At 47.4% G+C, this 17,545-nt stretch overlaps 6 protein-coding genes across 6 annotated transcripts; 2 read left to right on the top strand and 4 right to left on the bottom strand.

The window, feature by feature from the left end:
- Positions 1-274: 274 nt before the first annotated feature.
- On the bottom strand, positions 275-731 carry SPPG_00133 (glutathione-dependent formaldehyde-activating GFA; the record flags this gene model as incomplete). The annotated part of the gene is made up of 3 exons (XM_016748466.1): positions 275-410; positions 468-639; positions 698-731. The coding sequence occupies 3 exons, from the start codon at positions 729-731 to the stop codon at positions 275-277; spliced, it is 342 nt and encodes a 113-aa protein (XP_016612441.1).
- Positions 732-1,370: 639 nt separating this feature from the next.
- On the bottom strand, positions 1,371-3,524 carry SPPG_00132 (uncharacterized protein; the record flags this gene model as incomplete). The annotated part of the gene is made up of 4 exons (XM_016748465.1): positions 1,371-1,704; positions 1,779-2,497; positions 2,556-2,937; positions 3,040-3,524. The coding sequence occupies 4 exons, from the start codon at positions 3,522-3,524 to the stop codon at positions 1,371-1,373; spliced, it is 1,920 nt and encodes a 639-aa protein (XP_016612440.1).
- Positions 3,525-3,719: 195 nt separating this feature from the next.
- SPPG_00131 (GPI-anchor transamidase subunit GAA1) lies at positions 3,720-6,642 on the top strand (the record flags this gene model as incomplete). The annotated part of the gene is made up of 12 exons (XM_016748464.1): positions 3,720-3,913; positions 4,019-4,121; positions 4,195-4,289; positions 4,435-4,622; positions 4,686-4,736; positions 4,798-4,908; positions 4,973-5,077; positions 5,147-5,363; positions 5,417-5,500; positions 5,555-5,708; positions 5,769-6,002; positions 6,069-6,642. 12 exons carry the CDS (start codon positions 3,720-3,722, stop codon positions 6,546-6,548), a joined length of 2,016 nt encoding a protein of 671 aa, XP_016612439.1. The 3' UTR covers positions 6,549-6,642.
- On the bottom strand, positions 6,532-11,506 carry SPPG_00130 (uncharacterized protein). Its single transcript, XM_016748463.1, has 20 exons — positions 10,989-11,506; positions 10,876-10,910; positions 10,267-10,812; positions 10,130-10,190; positions 10,054-10,059; positions 9,953-9,978; positions 9,829-9,897; positions 9,573-9,758; positions 9,364-9,515; positions 9,194-9,302; positions 9,101-9,128; positions 8,980-9,036; positions 8,851-8,917; positions 8,691-8,792; positions 8,607-8,616; positions 8,445-8,547; positions 8,319-8,380; positions 7,314-8,259; positions 7,069-7,250; positions 6,532-7,005 (listed from the first exon to the last, which is right to left on the bottom strand). The coding sequence occupies exons 1-20, from the start codon at positions 11,218-11,220 to the stop codon at positions 6,664-6,666; spliced, it is 3,321 nt and encodes a 1,106-aa protein (XP_016612438.1). The 5' UTR covers positions 11,221-11,506; the 3' UTR covers positions 6,532-6,663.
- A 147-nt stretch (positions 11,507-11,653) lies between these two features.
- On the top strand, positions 11,654-14,062 carry SPPG_00129 (uncharacterized protein). The gene is made up of 5 exons (XM_016748462.1): positions 11,654-12,034; positions 12,110-12,149; positions 12,225-12,251; positions 12,319-12,600; positions 12,671-14,062. Exons 1-5 carry the CDS (start codon positions 11,721-11,723, stop codon positions 13,913-13,915), a joined length of 1,908 nt encoding a protein of 635 aa, XP_016612437.1. The 5' UTR covers positions 11,654-11,720; the 3' UTR covers positions 13,916-14,062.
- Positions 13,975-17,407, bottom strand: SPPG_00128 (uncharacterized protein). Its single transcript, XM_016748461.1, has 9 exons — positions 17,318-17,407; positions 17,145-17,256; positions 16,904-17,074; positions 16,757-16,824; positions 16,504-16,683; positions 16,246-16,429; positions 16,063-16,190; positions 15,856-15,998; positions 13,975-15,795 (listed from the first exon to the last, which is right to left on the bottom strand). The coding sequence occupies exons 1-9, from the start codon at positions 17,338-17,340 to the stop codon at positions 14,246-14,248; spliced, it is 2,559 nt and encodes an 852-aa protein (XP_016612436.1). The 5' UTR covers positions 17,341-17,407; the 3' UTR covers positions 13,975-14,245.
- Between the last annotated feature and the right edge of the window lie 138 nt (positions 17,408-17,545).

Here is a 17,545-nt window from a genome sequence, read left to right as displayed (position 1 = left end):
GAAGCCAATCCTGAAGACCCGACCGAAGTCTCATTCGCTAAAGGCGACGTGCTGGAGGTGTTGAGCAGTCAGGGCAAATGGTGGCAGGTTCGCACACCATCAGGAGCAGTTGGAATTGCTCCGTCAAATTACTTGCAAATCATCTAGATTGTATGTTGGCGATGTTTCTAGTTATATCTTAGTCTGTAATGCATGTAAATAGCAGTGCGAATTAGAGTGCATCGCAATAGACTGCACTTGATGTGCAAGCCAGAAGTTAACTCCCTTGCGACAACTACATTCGGCTTGGCTCTAGTTCCGAGTACCGCGGAATGTCATCGTCCAGTGCTGCCCAAGCTGGCACGTCTGTGGCATAAATGTGCGCAACGGGTGTTGCGTCAGTGGGTGTATCCACTGTTCCCATCCGTAGTCTGCGAGTATTGAGTCAGCTACCCACAAATGCGACTATAGAACCACGAATTACATACCTCAAGACAGTCGGAAGATCATCTCTACGCGAATACAAAGGAGTTCCGCAGCGTTCACAGAACGCTCTTTTCTTCCCGATCGTAGACTCAAACTCTCTAATGCATTTCTGCCCATGCGTCCATTTAAAAAGCGTAGCATCTACTACTACAGCAACGCAACTATGTCCTTGCGCTAAAATTATTGATATGAGGCTAATGCAGATGCGAATCCAAAAACTACAGCCCTATACCTTTGCGACAAGACCCGCAGTGACAAACGGTCATGCTTCCCAGTTCCCCAGTGTATTCATATTGAACATCGCCGCATAAACAGCTGCCGTTTATCATATTTGCTCTTGTATAAACTGGAATGCCAAGTGCAATGCCATGAACTGTGGGGAAGACCGGCAGGGTGATTTTCGTAAGCCATGATCAAGATCGTGCGATACCGTGAGCTCACGTCATCCATCTCGACTATCGGAGAGTCCACCAACTTTGGAAATCTCCAGGTTCATGAGCCCCATTTCCAAGAAACATGCGGGTTCCTTTTCTTTGTTGACAGTAGTTTAACTCAACCTGTGCTTAAGTGCCCATTATTCATCAATACAGCTGCCATTGTTCATTAGCAGTGCGCCCGTTGTCCTATTGTTTGACTAACAACATATCGCACCTTTAATATTACTGTTTATCTCGTTCAAAAAAGGCCAAGCTTCACACTACTAGCGGGTCACCGTTTTAGATTTTGTAGTCTTTGCTTCGGATGCCAATCGTGAAAGGACTCCTCATCTCCATCTAAATGTTGCTTACAAACGAGCATGTTTATAAAAGCACAATTCATTGAAGCTTTTTCCCTCTAGAAGGGCCATGTTTTACACTAATGCCACATGTTCAATTATGAACGATCGGTCCATCATTAAGATACAACTAATAATTGAATTCATTGATATGCTCAAGAACCGCGAGGTCAATATCGTCGAATTCGCCTTCCTTCAAGTTCGGCCTCATCGACATGAGCGGCGGGATCATTCTTGCACCCCTCTTCGCGGCAGTGTAGTATAAAGTCGTATACGTGAATATGTATCGCCTCAATAGCTGCCATGCTATCCATCGCTTGGCGTAGTATCGAATCTTTGGGTTCCTTTCCAAAGTGCTCTTCAAGATCGTTAGGGGCAAGACGTGGATTGTCACGTTGGTTAATGCCCTGCACTCGCTTTGCTTGATATTTTCACGTAGAGAAGTTCGCCCAAAGACGCTTCCGCTGCAGAAATATATCAGTGAGAGGAGGAATGAGAGAGAGAGAGCATGTCGCGATAAGAAACTTTCTTTTTTTACCTGGGATACACCCTTCCTTCGATTGCCACAATTCCATGTTCCAAGTAGTAGATTCCCTCATACCCTTCAGTGAAAATGTGCGCATTCGCTGGGATGGTCCGAATCTCAATTCCGCGACAGAGTTCCTGCGTCATGGACGGCTCTCGATCGATAAATGGTTCGAGGTAGGGTATTTGACCAATAAAATCAACAAAGATCTCCATTGTAATAAACCCATGTAATTGGGTAGGAAGGTCTTTCAGAAGATTTGTGTACGCCTGAGTGGTTGCAGCAGCAAAATGATCCGAGAGATATTCGTGCACCTTGATCTTCAGTCGCTGGTCTAACTTGAGACGGTCGAACATCTCGAGATAGTTATCGACTCGTAGATCATGTTCCCTCTGCACTCGATTGGCGATACCCAATATGTTGACCAGGGAGCCAATCAAATACAGCGCAGTTATATAAGATACAAACGTAGCAAAGAACGCATAGCCGGTTTCTCTAACTGTCGTTGGTGCGATGACTTCCCATTGGGGCCCAACCAAGCTGAACGTAGACGAACTCCAATAGACTGCCAAGACGTAAGCTTCCCAGGGTGAGATAGAGGAAAGAGATACGTTGGCGTAAGTCGCGTAGTTTGCTAGCCATCCTGGAGGATCCGTTGGAGCGTTTTGCTCGTCCGCCAACCGGTATCCGCATGCAAGCCAGTGAATGACGAACATGATGATGATGCAATACTACATGCGTTCAATCAGTCAACTTGTTGAAATTTCCGAAACACTCTATTTGACTTACCTGGAGGACCTTCAATGTCGCGTAACGCAAGTTTATATGCACTTGCCATTGTTTCAACTTGCGGCTAGCTCGAAGGACTCGAAGCAGTTTCAACAGACGCGCAAGTCGTAAAAACCGTAAAAGTCTCAGTTGATTCAAGTTCTTCTTTCCCCCTCCTTGACCCATGTTCACAAGCTCGAAAGGTATTACAGATACCAAGTCAATAAGAAACCACGATTTCAGGTACCGAAGCAGAATTGATTTGCCATCTCGGACGAGTCTCCCGGTTTGAGGATCGCGATAGGGAGTTCGAATTTGGACGAACATATCAACGAAGAAGACGAGGTCAACCACGCGGTTGATCAAGAACATGATATTGATAGAGTTGTCGCTCGCGATGAATCTATTGCAAAAAGCGGGCTGATAAGTTTTGATTTGTAGCGAAAGCAAGATAAACAGCCAGCCTGTCTCATAATCAAGAGATCCAATGTCCCGTCCTACTTACGCAGTCTCGAAGGGTGTAACCGATGCTGTGAAGATAAGCAAGATTAAGGATAGCATATCCCATCTCTTCAAAAAGGCTGACGTTAGGTCAAAGATTGGGAACCATCCTTCGCTCTTTACAAAGACATTGTAGTGGGGCTCTTTCTCTCGATGGTCAATGAGATATTCCGGCAAATTCGCAAATTCATTCTGGGCCACCCTCCACCGATGTATCTTTCCATAGTGGACCTGTTGCAAAAAATGTCCAGCAGGGACCACCATAGTCTCCGGCTCATCTTCCGGCACAAGAATGTCCAGAGCATAGGTTAGCCGTTCGTACAAACTCCGTTTCGTGAGCCTTTCGATCTTCTGGTGAGTTTCCTTTGGAGGTAGATCTTCTTTCTTTGACTTGCTCGGCCGCTTGCTTCGTGAAAATCGTCCAGGAAGATTCATGGCCGAATCAGGCGATAAGCTTATGCTCGGGGTGAGTTCGTTCCTGGACGACATCTTCCAATAGTCACTATCGGAAACGTAGTCCCGAGCTGCGTACTATTCGAAAAAGAGTCTGCTGTACACTATTAAACGGTGAAGAGCGGGCTACATAGCATTTTTCAAAAGGGTCGCCTATACCCTCAATTCCATGGTATCGCTTAGGGGCAAACCAAGTGCTGTTTCTCCTCTGCTCCGACTGCTTACATAAGCATGACTCACTCAACATGGAGTCAACTTTCCAGCCAGGCTAGAGGTGGACCTGCTAAAGGAACTGAAATGCTGCGTTTCAAGCGGTCCGCGACGGCAGCGGCTCCTTCGCCGCCCAAGCTCGCAAAGGAGCTGAGGAGGATTCATTTTCGCAGAGTTGTCGGGTATTACCTGCAGAAAGTCATTTCTTCTTCGAGGTGGGTCTTACTGCATGTTCAAGTGTGGGCTCCTAAAGAACTATGGATGATTGTTTCCGTCTGTCAGGGATAACAGGAATAGTACTAATGGGTTGCAATGAATAGTTGGATATTTTACGTTGTTGGACTCTTGTGGTTGCTTCTCTTGCCCCGAGACGAATTCCATCACGTCGCGAAGGTCGACGAAAATGCGTTGCTACCAGGGCAGGTGAGTGCGCTATTCTATGAGCGTGCTGTCCATTGCATAGCGTCGGCAGTAATCAAGTGATGTGTGTTGGCAGACTTCAAAGTATTTTGGCGATCTTGACTTATGGGTGGCCACTAGCTATCGAGATCAGATACGAACAATGGGGGATCCCTCCAAGAATGTGTCCGGGTATGTATGAGATCTTGCTATTAATGACTCTCCTTTTCGGAAAGAGATAATGCGGTGCTTTGTTCTGGTCAACGTGATCTTAGAACTTTGTGCATCTCATTCGCATATGGAAACTGTTGAGCTTATATAAAGATCTTTCAACTAGGCACGCAGAATTTCTTGAGCAGGAATTTCGCAGCTTTGGATTGGATGCGTCAACTCAGAACTTTCTGCATGCGCGCCATGATGAAATAGTTTCCGGAGCAAATTCTTACGCGGTTTTCCGCGCTCCCCGAGGCGATGGGACAGAGGCGATTGTCATATCGGCACCGTGGCTATTGGAAAATGGCGCCGGTAAGCACTTTCTCTCCATGCATATTCGTAATGCTCGTATGGATTTTACCAATCGTCTTTTAGTAAATGCCGAGGGGGTTAGCTATGTATTGGCGTTTGCAAAATTCGTGACAAGTAAGCATCAGACATCCCGTTCTTGTATACGCAAATAACTTTACCTAACGCAAACCCCTAGGATTTTCGCATTGGGCCAAGGACTTTATATTTTTGGTCACACACCCCAGTCCGATTGGAACTCAAGCATGGCTCGAAGCCTACCATGGCGTCCAGAGCGACCTTTCATCATGTAAGCTCCTCTAACTTGGTAGATGATTTCCATCGGTTGATCGGCTAAAGGACGATTGTTTCAGGGTTGCAATACGATCCGCTTGACAGACACGGGGGTGTCATTCATGAAGCTATTAATTTGGAATTTGATGGTAACGGAGCATATTCAGCGGTGGGAATCCTTGTAGGTAAAAACTCTAGGAATGTTTTGCCGATCAAAGTCGTCCATAGGTATTAAAATTATCTTTTTATCTCAGATGGTTTGAATGGCCTACTGCCAAATGCCGATCTGGTCACCACCGTCGTCCGATGCGCGCAATATGAGGGACTCCCTGTTGGAATTCACAATGTTGTCTCACCGAATAAGTTTGACGATAACTGGTCCAGCTACTTCCATAAGGCGGACATCATTCTTGAATACATGAAGAGCCAGGCTCTTGGTGTTCCTACTGCAAGCCATGCGTTATATGCGAGGTATTGCATCTGGATATTGCAAGAGTCCGCGTATGATCCTAATGTAGTACTAGATACCACATTGAAGCCATGACAGTAAGGGGTCTTCATGATGTGAAAGGGACCCAATACCCGATCACTGGGCATCAGATTGGACGGTAAGGCTGAGATATCTACTTTTTATTTGCATGTACTTATTCATTCTTGTTTAGAGCAATTGAATCAGCTTTGAGAAGCTTGAATAACTTGCTTGAAAGACTCCATCATGCGTATTGGTTCTATATCATGCCCACTGCACAGTCTTTCATTCCATTATCGGTCTACATACCGCCTGTAATTCTACTCTCTGTGACGTTGGTTATTGAGGTATGAAGACAAAGTGACGATTCGTGAATGCGCAGCAATTGATGGTAATCTCATGGACAGTCATTGGTGATGTGGTGGGCGTCTGGCGACCTCCATCAAAGTCCACCGGCGCGACCAAACTTGATCGAAGGAACAGAAGTTGCGAATCATCCGGCCGATATATCGGCATTTAATATCCGTATCCGCCCTTTGTTTTTACCGGTTGTGACTCTAGTCCTGTGTCATGCGGCGGGAGCGATTGCGTTTTACCTAGCACCTACTGTGCGGTTTATGGCGCTTATTGGGGAGGTCAATGTACGTATGGATGTTTTGCCTGAAATAGGTTATTGCAAATTCTCATTCAGTCATCATTTTTTGTAGCCATTTAATATGGCAGCAGCCGTTGTAGTCGTTACAGCGACAATCTACAGCTTTATGATCCCAACACTGCAGCGAATGATGGAGGGTTCAGGTGCAAGCACGAGAACCACCGCACCCGCTTGGCTGATCTTGAAGTGCTTGGGGTGTGCGGAACTGGGCGCCGCATTAATTGCATTATCAACGTTAAATCCAAGTCTCTCGGTATTTCTCGCCATTCCCAGCGTACCAGCATTTCTCCTCGCGAGACCAACTGAAAGTCATTACCGATTTCTGTTGAACGTGGCCGCTGTTACCTTGGCTTCCCCGCTTGGTTTGCTAGGTATTATGTCACTATGGGAGGGATTGGACGTTGCGCAAGGTGTTGCTGGCAAAGTTGTAGATGGGTGGACATTGTATGGCGCTTGGTTGTTGCCGTTCATCTGCTATGTGTACTGGCCTATGAATATGGTGGCCAATGTAATTATTGGAATGGAACAGTGATTTTTTTTTTTTTTTTAGATGGTAACTATTTGTGGACAGGAGATTATCAGATGCTTGTATCAGATAAATAATAGTTTAAAACTGCCAAAACTGGTAACCCTAATCTTTCATCGTCCTATGCACCTTGTCCAAACAACTGTATGAGCTCAGGATTCAACTTCCCACGCCCCGTTCCCTGCCGTGAACTATTTTCTGTGGAGTCGGGGAATCCGCCAGTCGCCACATCCATCGAAGGGTTGGTATTCCTGGGTGGATCCAAGAAAGGGTTATGTTTACTTGCCGACACGGATGAAGACACAGTATATGATCGTGGAGTTGCAGACGCTGTCTGTGGGGGTCGGTTGAAGGTGTTTGAAGGGACGGTGAAGGAGCGGCCAGCCGGAGGCAGTTGGGGGGCCAGAGGTTGCTGAGAGTTAATGGATGACGTAGACTGGGATGGGAATGTGTAAAATGGGTTCTGCATTGAGCAGCCGATTAATCTAATGCTCTCACGGGTCATGAGCGATATACCAACACGAACCTTGCCATCGCCTTCCCTAGGTATCCATGCATCATCAATTTGCCGTTCCCACCATTTGTAAGTATCAGATGATGGAGGAGGTAATGAGGAATCGAGGCTTTTGGTTGGTGGGAAGGAATCGGGTCGTGCTGGTGGGAAAGAGTCGCGGAAACCGAGAGCAGCACCGATGCTTGTGGATGCGGCTTTACGGAACTATTATGTTAGCATGCAGCGTGCCATTAACGTTAATCACCTGAAAGGCTTACGTGTTGTCTCGCTTGGAAAGATGGATGTTTGTTGCGGTTGTGGATTTGTATCCTCCGCGAGGTCAATAAGGAGTCCTGTGGATGGAGGCCGCTGGATCTTTGGCGGTGGACCTTGTGGCCGGACGGGCAAAGGTGGTGGGAGATCTTTGCTGGCCATTTTCTCCTTGTATATCTCCTTTTGAAGTACATCCTTTCGATCTCGGTCAATAATGACACTGTCTAGTTCAAACACCGCTCGAACGGGTCTGTGATCGGATATGAGACTTTCTCCCCTGGCATACTCTCGCAATAGTATATGGCGACCTTTGAAAAGTATCCGGTCCGTCCATGCCGGTGCACGAGCCTTTTCGCTCGTGTCATAGATGGTCGTACCGTTATCATACTTGTAGGTCGGATCAAAGGTTATAGCACCCTCCTGGTATCCTTCAAATGCGCCACCAGAGGCTCGTTGCTCATTGAGTTGGTCATTGAGGTACAAGTAGTCGAGCTCTTTGTGGCCGACCCGTCTGCGAACTTCTTCGTTTGGAGCACTGATCCGGTAGTTGAAGTCACCGAACCAGAACGTCATATCATGTTCTGCTAATCTCCTTCCACGGAAATTCAGTCCATCATGGATTGTCCAGTAATCTCGATTTCGTTCATCCACATTACTCTGACCAGCCGCCAAATGGGCAGTAACCAGAGCGACGCTGGTGTCATTGATGCTAAAACTGATACCGATGCCACCTTTATTGGCGGCCATGCCTCCCAGACCGGTCTTTTTGGTAGAGCTTTCTACATGCCGAATCATGTTCACCGAATCTGCGCGGACAAAAACAAAAATGCCCAGCGCTACCAAGTGCAAGGATCGCAGGAGAACATAGTTTGCTCCAGGTCGTCCGTTTATGGCTCGCATCAACGTGGCCTCCCAGTCGAGTCGTAGCTTATTTGTATCAGCCGATATATACTAAACTGACGTTAATTGCTCTGGTGTAATGACATCGCTCCATTTCAAACACGTCATACCTGACCAGGTGTAAGCTCAATAAGCTCCTGAATGCCTATCGCGTACAAATGTGGAAACTCGACTACAGTTCACGCGTTACCATTTAGTTGAACCTCCGAGATGGTTTGGAACGAGTATCAAGTCACCTTTATCTGATTTTAACCACGAATCCATGTTCTCCCCACGACCGTGCTTCCCATTAACATTCCACGTCCCTAGGAACATCGTGACGCGAGCGGAAGACGAATACTATAAACAGATGTATTTGAGTATTACTCATAAAACCAAAGGCAGACAACAGGACGTACCTCTGGCAGGCTGTAAGATGCGACGAACCAAAAATAAAGGGTTAACGCCCTCATCCTACGGATACTCTCAATCTTATAGCATACCGCTTGTGCATCTCCTTCGCCACCGCATCGTGCAATGGATTCCGCAGAAGGACAGTGTCAGCATTTGCGAGCTTTCCAAGGAGTAGATCGATCGCTTCTTGTCTGATGTGGCCGCAAATTGAGTTATTCGTGCGAGTATCGCTGTAGTGGCCTAACGTACCTTGTTTTGTCTTGGAAGTTGTTAATGTAAAACCGATTGACCGATTTGGCAGCGTCGTCAAGAAAGCCTGTACATTATGTTCATTTGCATGGTCGCACTGCCTCTTGTAGTCCAAGGAAGCTGACTTACCTAACACGGTCGATTTGCCCTTGCGGGTGTAAGATGACTTTAGTGCACCGGTGCCCGCTAAATATAATGTTAAAACTGCGATCCCAGACAAAATGAAGACCAGCTATCTGAATGATCTCACCGTATATCTTGCTCAGCCAATCTCCATTCTATTACGAAATGGATTAGTCGACGGAAGTGTGAATGGTTACATCTAGTATGCACTTCACTGTACATCAGCCCAAAGCCCATTGAAAAGTATTGCAAAGTTGTCCTCTTCAATCGGTGTAAAGCGGCGATCAACCTGCCTCAAATACCCTTCCAAAGCATGTCGTGCCAATCGCCTACGGAAGAAGGACAGGTAAGAGAGCCGTTTGACTTTACGTACTCTTATCAAAAGCATACGTTTGCACAACATTCGTCCTGTCAAGGCAATCAAGGCAGTTTGTGCGCACAACGCCTTGCTGATTGAAGATCGTACTACCCGCATCTGCATCTGCCAGGAAGTACGAATAGTCCTCTAACGGCCGTCGGAGCAAAGCCACTAGCTCGCTCAACTATTCCAGAGCGCCATTAGGATACTGTAAGGGTCCTTTGACTAAGCGGAAACTTACCCGTTCATAGCCCTCTCGTTTTATAATGGCGTGAAAATCAAATTCCGTATATGCAAGAGCATCGCTAAGATCAATCATCTTGGATATGCTCTGGCGGAACAGCTCACTGAGCATCTGCTCACTCGAGCCATCTTTTTGTCCTAACAGGTTGATCACATGGATTTTGTTATATCGCGATATCAGTTCCTAATCGCATACGGTGAGAGCATGTCCTGTTGTCAACGTCAACATCGTGTTGGTAACGGAAAGGTAGTACCTCAAAGTGTTTTCTTGTCGCCGGAGCAGAAGACTCGGCCCCTCTCGATATGGTTACTTTATGCGTCATCTACAGGATAATCGTTAAAAACGCACACAGTCCACATTTCTTTTACTCCACAAACCTGAATCCCCGTTTGCTCCCAAAACACTGCATGCACATGTAAATAGGATATAACTGCGGTCAACGAAAGTTTCAGTCAGTTATGTACAGCCGCCACTCTACCTGGCACTGGGATAAGAAGCGTGTGAGATTATTTGCAATTATGTAAAAGGTATCTACTCAACACGACATCCCGTACCACTTCCACGAATCTGAAGGAAGGAAAAGGTTGAATGCGCGCCATACAGAAGGAACTCCGTCTTAACGGGAAAAGAGACAATATGGGCTGTGTGAGATCTTCAGCGCGACCATCATGGAGGTAATTCTGCCTCGTACCTCGACAAAGTTCGATACATGCCCGTCATCATTCACCCCTCTCGAAAGTAAACGAGTTCCAGCTCTTTTGCAGCTAAGCCGCGATATCACAGCCATTCGACAAGGTAAACTCCCGATTGTGAAGTCAACCATCCCAACGTAACCCTGAATGGCCAATACTAGTAAACCTCCCGCAAGAAGGTCTTCTCTCTCCGGAGCTGACAGTTCCTGCTCCCTTATCTGCAGCAATCCACTCAACAAGTGCTTGTTCCAGACAAAGTGAGCATCGGCATTGTCAAAAATATTCACAGCCGATCCCCCCTGCTGAACATCCACGGAACGCTTCTGTGCCGATCGGGTCAGATCTAATGTTGGGCTAAAGTAGAACGAACCGGTAGACAGCAGCTTGATAAGAGGTTGGCATGGATGTATCGTCGCAACAGATGTTTCGTCTGGATTTCCGTCAATGGGTAAAGTTTGAGCCGAAAGGTCATATCTATCGGAGAGGAGAGAGTAGAAGGCAACTCTCTGAATGCGATATATCGGTGCACTCTCAAGGTCTCCGACCTGTTACATGCCCAAGCATCAATGAGAATCGCCGTCCATAAACCAACAAGAGGGCGCTCCCACCTTGGTAGCTTCTGTAACAATTCCAATAAAAAGGTCTGTTTGCAAGGAAAATGATACATTCGCAGTTGAGTATCTGCCTTTAAACAACAAGGACTTGCAAACTAAGTGCTTACCGTTGCCGACTTGTACCAAACCAAGGCAGCCAAAGACGGGCCGCGCTTGGAGCAGCTCAAAGGTTGAAAAATCAAGAGTATCCGACGGCTGGAAACGGGCAGTCGACCTTGTTCTAACGCCACCTTCTATGCATTCGAATACCAATGCTGTCTGTGATACATTTACAGCCGGGCGGAGAACAACAGTCCGGGGATTGGAGCGCACAAAGACGATTGATTGTCTATCGCTCATGTTGAATCTTGGAGAAGGAGAAAGCGGTTCATGTACCAAAATCTATCGAGTCGTTGGTCTTATTTGCAAGTGTTTGGAGTTGGTGAATTTGGCATTCCAAATGGGATCGTTCGTGATTTCGTCACCAAAAAGCCCAACTCAGATTTACCGAAATTATATCCTCTACTTGCAGCTTTCGTTCCGAGTTCTCTAGCTCTTTTTACAATGCTGCACTATCAGAAATACGACGATAGCTATCCCAAAGTCGACATTGATATCTGCTCGTAGCCTGCTAGTAGCATCCAAGTAGATATCCCAAAACAAAGCCTCGTTATTAAATATCTATAATTGTTATTCGTGGGCCTCACCGATATTTGGTCACATGACATATTGTGGCACAGTTTTGGAACGAAACAAGGCATTTCAACTGCCGCTTTTTGGCCCTTTCGTTGTCGTTTTGTTTCTTTGACACTTGCATTCGGCGTCGTTGTTTTCACGGGTGGCAGCCCGTCTCCGAGACAATGGAGACCCCTGCTGATAACGTCGACCACTCTCTACTTACCATCGAACCTTCTTTCGTCTCGGACGTTGGGTCTGAACACTCTAGTGTGCGCTCCAGTCCTTACCCGCGAGTAACGGTTCACCGCTGTGCTTGGACGTTACTCGACTCAACGTTATGCGGTCGGCCCTTTACGGATCCTGAAGCTCTCTACACTCACCTTACAGAAGAACATGTTGGGCGCAAGACCACTGGGAACTTATGCTTGTATTGCAGGGTCCACGGCTGTCCACAGGGTTCCACGGCATTCTCAAAGAGGGATCACATTACTTCACAGTATGTATTTTTCTGTTGCGCATAACCTTGGTTAGCCTACTACCAAGCTTCTGTATCAACTCTTTATTCGTTTAGTTTGCGCTCTCATGTGCCGCTCAAGGCAAATCCTTGTGAGGTACCACTGTGTTTTGCACAAGTAGTCTTGCAATGCGCAATTTTTTTTGACAAGGTTGCGTTCTCTGCTGCCTAGACATGCACAAAATCATTCAAGTGGCCAGTATGTATTCACGTTTCCCTGATCGTCTTTGCCAAAGGTGCAACTCTGACAACAGGTGCGCCTGTAGCATGATCTACGGAAACATTACATGAAGACCGGGCATGGTCCAGTAGGAGACAGAGCGTCGTCAGACACTTCCAGCTTGAGCCGTAGTGCCTCTAGGAAGAGTTCTGTCAGCAGAAAAGGTTCCATCAGCAGACGGCGTTCTATTCGGTCGTCCCATTCAAGTATCAACCTGCCACAGTCAGTCGACCTATCGGCGTCACCGGCTCTCCAACCTGTACCTGACGTGCATACTGCAAGCAGTCCGCACATTGAATCGGACGATCTTGGACTGTTTCATTCCGCGGTTTGTGTAGTTTATTTTGAGAAGATTTTCCTTGTGGGCCTTTGACTTACATATCTGCATGCGATGATAGTCTTATGGATCTGTCTACTCGGGCTCCTCTGTAGGAGACGATCATTCAGATTGGTCCGAAGGGCAATGGGACGAGCGGGGCTCTCATTTCGTCGGCGTCCCCGAAGAGTACAATCCTGTCGATGTCCATCTACTCAGTCGATATTTGGCCGATATATCTCTTCCATCGTCAATGCCTGACGGAAATGGTGACTATGAAAGCCTTCTCAGCCCTCAGCTTTCAAGTCCTTTTGGAGAGGCAACTTTCTCTGGAGGACTCGGTGATGTGGACGGCCTTGCGGGGAGTGCGAGCGGGGAACAATCACCGTTTGTATGGCCTGATGCGGATGTTCCACGGATATCTGTATCTGGTCCTGTGGCATTTGACGACCAGACCCTCCTCTTTCCACCCCATCCGGACCAAAACTATTTACCAGATACAGTCGAAAACGACCTGGCGATGCGAGCCATGCAGGCGTTGGCACACGTTACTGACAATGAGATGACTGTAAGAGCGTTGGCGAATGTTGCGGACAATGAAATGACAGTACGGCCAAGTAGTGCACCACCTATGTCATTATCATCTTTTGCGCCGGGATCCTCGCCTTTCGACGAAACACCGTCCCCTCCCCCTCCCACACCGTTCGATCCTGCAGAAGGACTAGGTTCTATTTTGGATAATGAGGCTACCGTGCGTCCGATATCAAGCCAGTCGATCCCCTCCACACCTCTCTTTAGTGATGCCACTGGTGTAGATTCACAACTGTCAGCCGTGGACATCTCCACAATAAGCTCCTTCAACCTAGAGCGAGCATTCGCAAGAATGACGGATTGTCACGCTACTGTTCGCCCGTGTGACTCATCAAGACCTCCATCCTTATTTTCGACTGTGCCCTCTATTCACCCAGACATGGTAGCCTGGCCCGAGGACGGGACAACCAGAAGACCATCGTTATTTGACCAACTGGAAAATCATGGGGACGTCTTACAGGAAGAAGACACACAATTCGAAACGCATTATACGTATCCAGACCTGAACGCGGATTTTGCAAGTATCTCGGGGGAACCTCCAGATACGGAACCTTACGGTGGGTCAACAGCCAAATATCTAGAGCAGTATGAAACGGAGTATTTTGACAGCGGGAGCACAGGCGTAATAACGTCATTAGAGAATCTCAGATTTGATGACCTGCAGGTGCTACAGGAAGATCTAGCGCAGTTGCTAGATCCAGATCCAAAGACTGGTGACTTGCATAGTCCACATTGAACATTTTTACAAGTAGAAAAGGATGGGAATAGGCAGGGTGTGTGTATACGTGTTGTGGAGTGCCCCTCATTGTATATTTGAAACACAGCAACCTTAATCTTTTGTGAGCCATCAATCAGAGCGTTATACACCAGTATCAAGATTACACTGCAGGATAATAATCTATTTCCAAGAGTCTACTACTCAAAAGCAGAAACTTTGCATTAAACAATCACTCTAAGGGGCTTTGGTGTTTATAAGTTGCACTTTTGATCAATAACATTGGAAATAGCATCAATAGCAGATTTGGCTCAAAAGCGTGCGGCCATCAGCGGTGACTATGCTGTTATATTATGGAAGACCTAGAGGGTCCACCTCTGCAGACTCTGTTCGGCGCCGTGTAACTGTCGTACTGCCAGCAGTGCCACGAGCAAAGCCTGCTCCCAGTGGATCTCGGGCCGGAGATTGAACTCTCGTAGCATCCAGCGTCGAAGCAGCCTTTGGAGCTGTAGTTGGTCGCCCACCAGATGCTGTCCCCACTGAGGAGGCTTCCTTTACAACATTACCACCTTCTTCCTCGTTGTCAACTTTATCCTCAACATTGCTAGGGTAGTTTACAGGTCCGAGCTCTCGACCTTCCCTTATATCTCTAGAACTACCCCGACGACGCCCCGCTCCTCCACCTCTGCCAGCGAGAACACCGTGATCAGCCCATGGGTCTTCAAAAAGGCCCATAAGAACCTTATTGATCCCTGTGACGCCAGCCTTTACTGTCCCGACGATCATATCGGTGGTTTCAGAAGCCCACGGATCTGTACTGGCTGCTACTCGTGAGGGAGAGGGTATAGGGGATGGCGCGCTCGTGTAGCCTTGGATGCTGCTTTGAGATTGCTGCTTGTTCAGCGGTTCGGGAGGTGCAGCATGCGAAGTCAAGGGCTTGGCTGGGGCATTGCGTATATCAGTCGAGCTTCCCCAACGAATATTCTGCAAATTTGAAGGAGGTGCACGTGATGGATTGACACCTGTAGTCTCATTATCAACTGAGTCCTCGACTGCAGACTGCGCTGGACCACTCAAGTCTGGTGTTCCGGTCGTGGGCACAGTGGCCTGCTCTACATGAACAGCTGCAGGTCCTTCGGCTTTTGCTTGCTCAACACTTGGTGTGGATTCCTGAATAGGTGATGGCATATGTTTTTCATCGTCACCTGCTTCTCGTTGAGCGGTGTCCTTGTCCTCTTTTGGTGCACGTCGAGCGGACTCTGGTCTTCCAGGGTGCAGCTCATTCGCAATCACTTGCATTTCGTCGACAATCCCTCGTAGCTGCTCAGCCCTTGTCCCCAATCGAGCATCAGTCTCATCATCCAGCACGTCAGACACTGTGTCGATCCACCGTGAAATCTTTCGGGCAAACTCCCGGTCCCGCTCTCGGAATTGCTGTACCTGCCGTGTGAGATGGGCAAGCTGCAATTGTAGCTGCTGCTGCTTGCCGTCCGCACCAGGCGAGGACGGAACTTGAGTCGGCGATGCAGGCACTGTCTCCGTGTAGCTTCCTTTGCGCATTGGAGGATAGGAAGTTGTAACGGATCCCGAAAACTGTGACGCAGAGGGGCTTCGGACAGGTTTCTCAGGTATTGGATTGGCTGTGTGATTTGACCATGGGACTGTGGTACGCTTTTTGGATGGGGGTCGTATATTTGGCTCGGCGTATTGAGCGCGGGTAGGAGAAGAAGGGGTGGAATTTGGACGGCTAGAGTTGGAACTAAGGAACAGAGCATGGTGATTGTACCGATCGCGCAGGCCGCGAGCGCTTCGAATGAATTCCGAAACCGTAGTGGTCAATTTGTCTGGTGATGGGAACTTCATCAAGCGATGCATGGTAATTGCATATTCTTGACCCACCACTGGGGCATGTGAGGTATCAGCACAGAAACGCATACTAAAGCAGGGACATGAAAACTCACAGTCTTTCCTCAAGTACAAGAGTAGTGCGATGCACAGCCATTCGACCAATCCTAGGTTAGGATCATCTGCAAAGATACCATCCCAGAGCACGAAGAGTTCGGGGATAGGGAACTCCCTGCCAAACAGCAAGCGTAGCCAACGTCTAAAAAGAGCGTCTGAGAAAGGATTCAAGGATATATGCAAGGGCGTCACGATGAGATACGTACATTCCATACAGTTGTGGCTCGATTCCTTGCTTCTCCAGATGCTGATACAGGTCAAAGTCCAGAACTCGAAGGAGATCGTGTTGGACTCGCCGACAAAACGCGACAATCGGAACTTGTTTACCAGCATCCTAAGTTTCATATTCAATATCTAGAATGTTTGGGTAATAAGCTTGCACTATGCACCTCTTGTCCTCGTCGGTGCTCTGCATAATTCGACTTTTGAATCACGCGCGAAGGCCGAGAAGGACCTAAATCGGGGCCAACTTCGAACCATGGCTTTGTAGCTCGCATAAGGCGATAAAAGAGCACCGCGGCGTCGTGCTCCACATATTTGGCGTCAAATGTCGTCACAAGAACAGGATCTAATCTGGAACATTCGGTATCACCGATGTCGTGAGTGAATGAGCTTTAACATCTTAAACGATGCAAAATCTTTCGTACGCTGAGGTATCATTTTGAGGATCTAGTTTATCGTGGTCCACGACTAAGAGAATCGGAGCCAATAGCTCATGCATTCCTTGTCGATAGGATACATCTGGGTTCAGTTTGCACCATATAAATAAAATGGCAGTCATAATGTCTTGTATTTGCTGAGTGCGAAAGATGGGCTGATCCGGAAACCTATGAATGAAAAAAAAACTGTAAGATCACGATCCTACGTTTGCGCTGAGCTCTCAGTATAGTCGGTACGTACGTTCGTTCAACGTCCTGTCGTATCACTTTCTGTAAATCCACGTCCTTAAAATATTGAGTCCACGGACTCTAAGCAGATTGTTAGTGCGATCAATCCACAGAGACAAGCCCGATGCCTTGCGTTCAGAGTGTCTTCCCGCGTCCCTACCTCGTCCGCTAAACTTAGTGGATTGTTAAGAGACCAGTCATTCGCTTGTTCCGCTGCTTTGTTCGGATCAAACATGAATTTGGTCTTCAGATCAGTATATCCCTGCCTCTCCTTGGATAAAATCAGAGGCCATGCATCTTTGCTCAAACTAGGAAGGTACTCGAGAAAAATCTAGGTTTTGTCGAGTGCGTTATTCTTTAATGCTTCCCGGGAGGGCATTTTCATATAATCTCTTGCTAACCTTCCAGTAAAGACTTCTGAGGTCATCATCCCCAATGTCTCCTGCTATCCCTCTCTCCTTCAATCGGTCCATCGACAGCATCGGATCAGAGAATACGTTGTTCCAGCCAACGCTATGGGCGTAGGGTGTAAGCTGTGCGTTGGCACCAGTATTGACCAGTATTAACCGCATACCATAATTCCTGACCAGACCGCATGATTTAAAAGAGGCTTCACTCTCCTCCAAGAAGCAAAGTCGTTGTGAATTGCCTTGCAATCTTGCCCAACCGTCAACGAAAGCGCAAAGCAACGCACCGTCGCGTATGTCATGTGCATGGATGGATTGCATTAAGATACATTCGAGTGCACTATTCATGAGTCATGATCTCTCAGTTTGGAGATTCGGTGCTTAAAAACGAACCC

Source organism: Spizellomyces punctatus (assembly GCF_000182565.1).
Source record: "Spizellomyces punctatus DAOM BR117 chromosome Unknown supercont1.1, whole genome shotgun sequence".
Classification (NCBI taxonomy): Eukaryota; Fungi; Chytridiomycota; class Chytridiomycetes; order Spizellomycetales; family Spizellomycetaceae; genus Spizellomyces; species Spizellomyces punctatus.
The sequence above is the reverse complement of the archived record's forward strand: the minus strand, read 5'-3'. Positions and strand labels throughout refer to the sequence as shown.

Coding starts and splice junctions, on each gene's coding strand:
- SPPG_00130 (XM_016748463.1), bottom strand. CDS start 11,220: ATGAGCGATAGACAATCAATCGTCTTTGTGCGCTCCAATCCCCGGACT. Junction 10,191..10,266: donor ATGTATCGAACTTTGTCGAG/GTACGAGGCAGA, acceptor TTTCCCGTTAAG/ACGGAGTTCCTTCTGTATGG. Junction 8,793..8,850: donor AACTTCCAAGACAAAACAAG/GTACGTTAGGCC, acceptor CGGCCACATCAG/ACAAGAAGCGATCGATCTAC.
- SPPG_00128 (XM_016748461.1), bottom strand. CDS start 17,340: ATGCGGTCTGGTCAGGAATTATG. Junction 16,825..16,903: donor CACTAAGTTTAGCGGACGAG/GTAGGGACGCGG, acceptor CAATCTGCTTAG/AGTCCGTGGACTCAATATTT. Junction 15,796..15,855: donor CTTGTACTTGAGGAAAGACT/GTGAGTTTTCAT, acceptor CACATGCCCCAG/TGGTGGGTCAAGAATATGCA.
- SPPG_00129 (XM_016748462.1), top strand. CDS start 11,721: ATGGAGACCCCTGCTGATAACGTCGACCACTCTCTACTTACCATCGAA. Junction 12,150..12,224: donor TCAAGGCAAATCCTTGTGAG/GTACCACTGTGT, acceptor TCTGCTGCCTAG/ACATGCACAAAATCATTCAA. Junction 12,252..12,318: donor CAAAATCATTCAAGTGGCCA/GTATGTATTCAC, acceptor GTGCGCCTGTAG/CATGATCTACGGAAACATTA.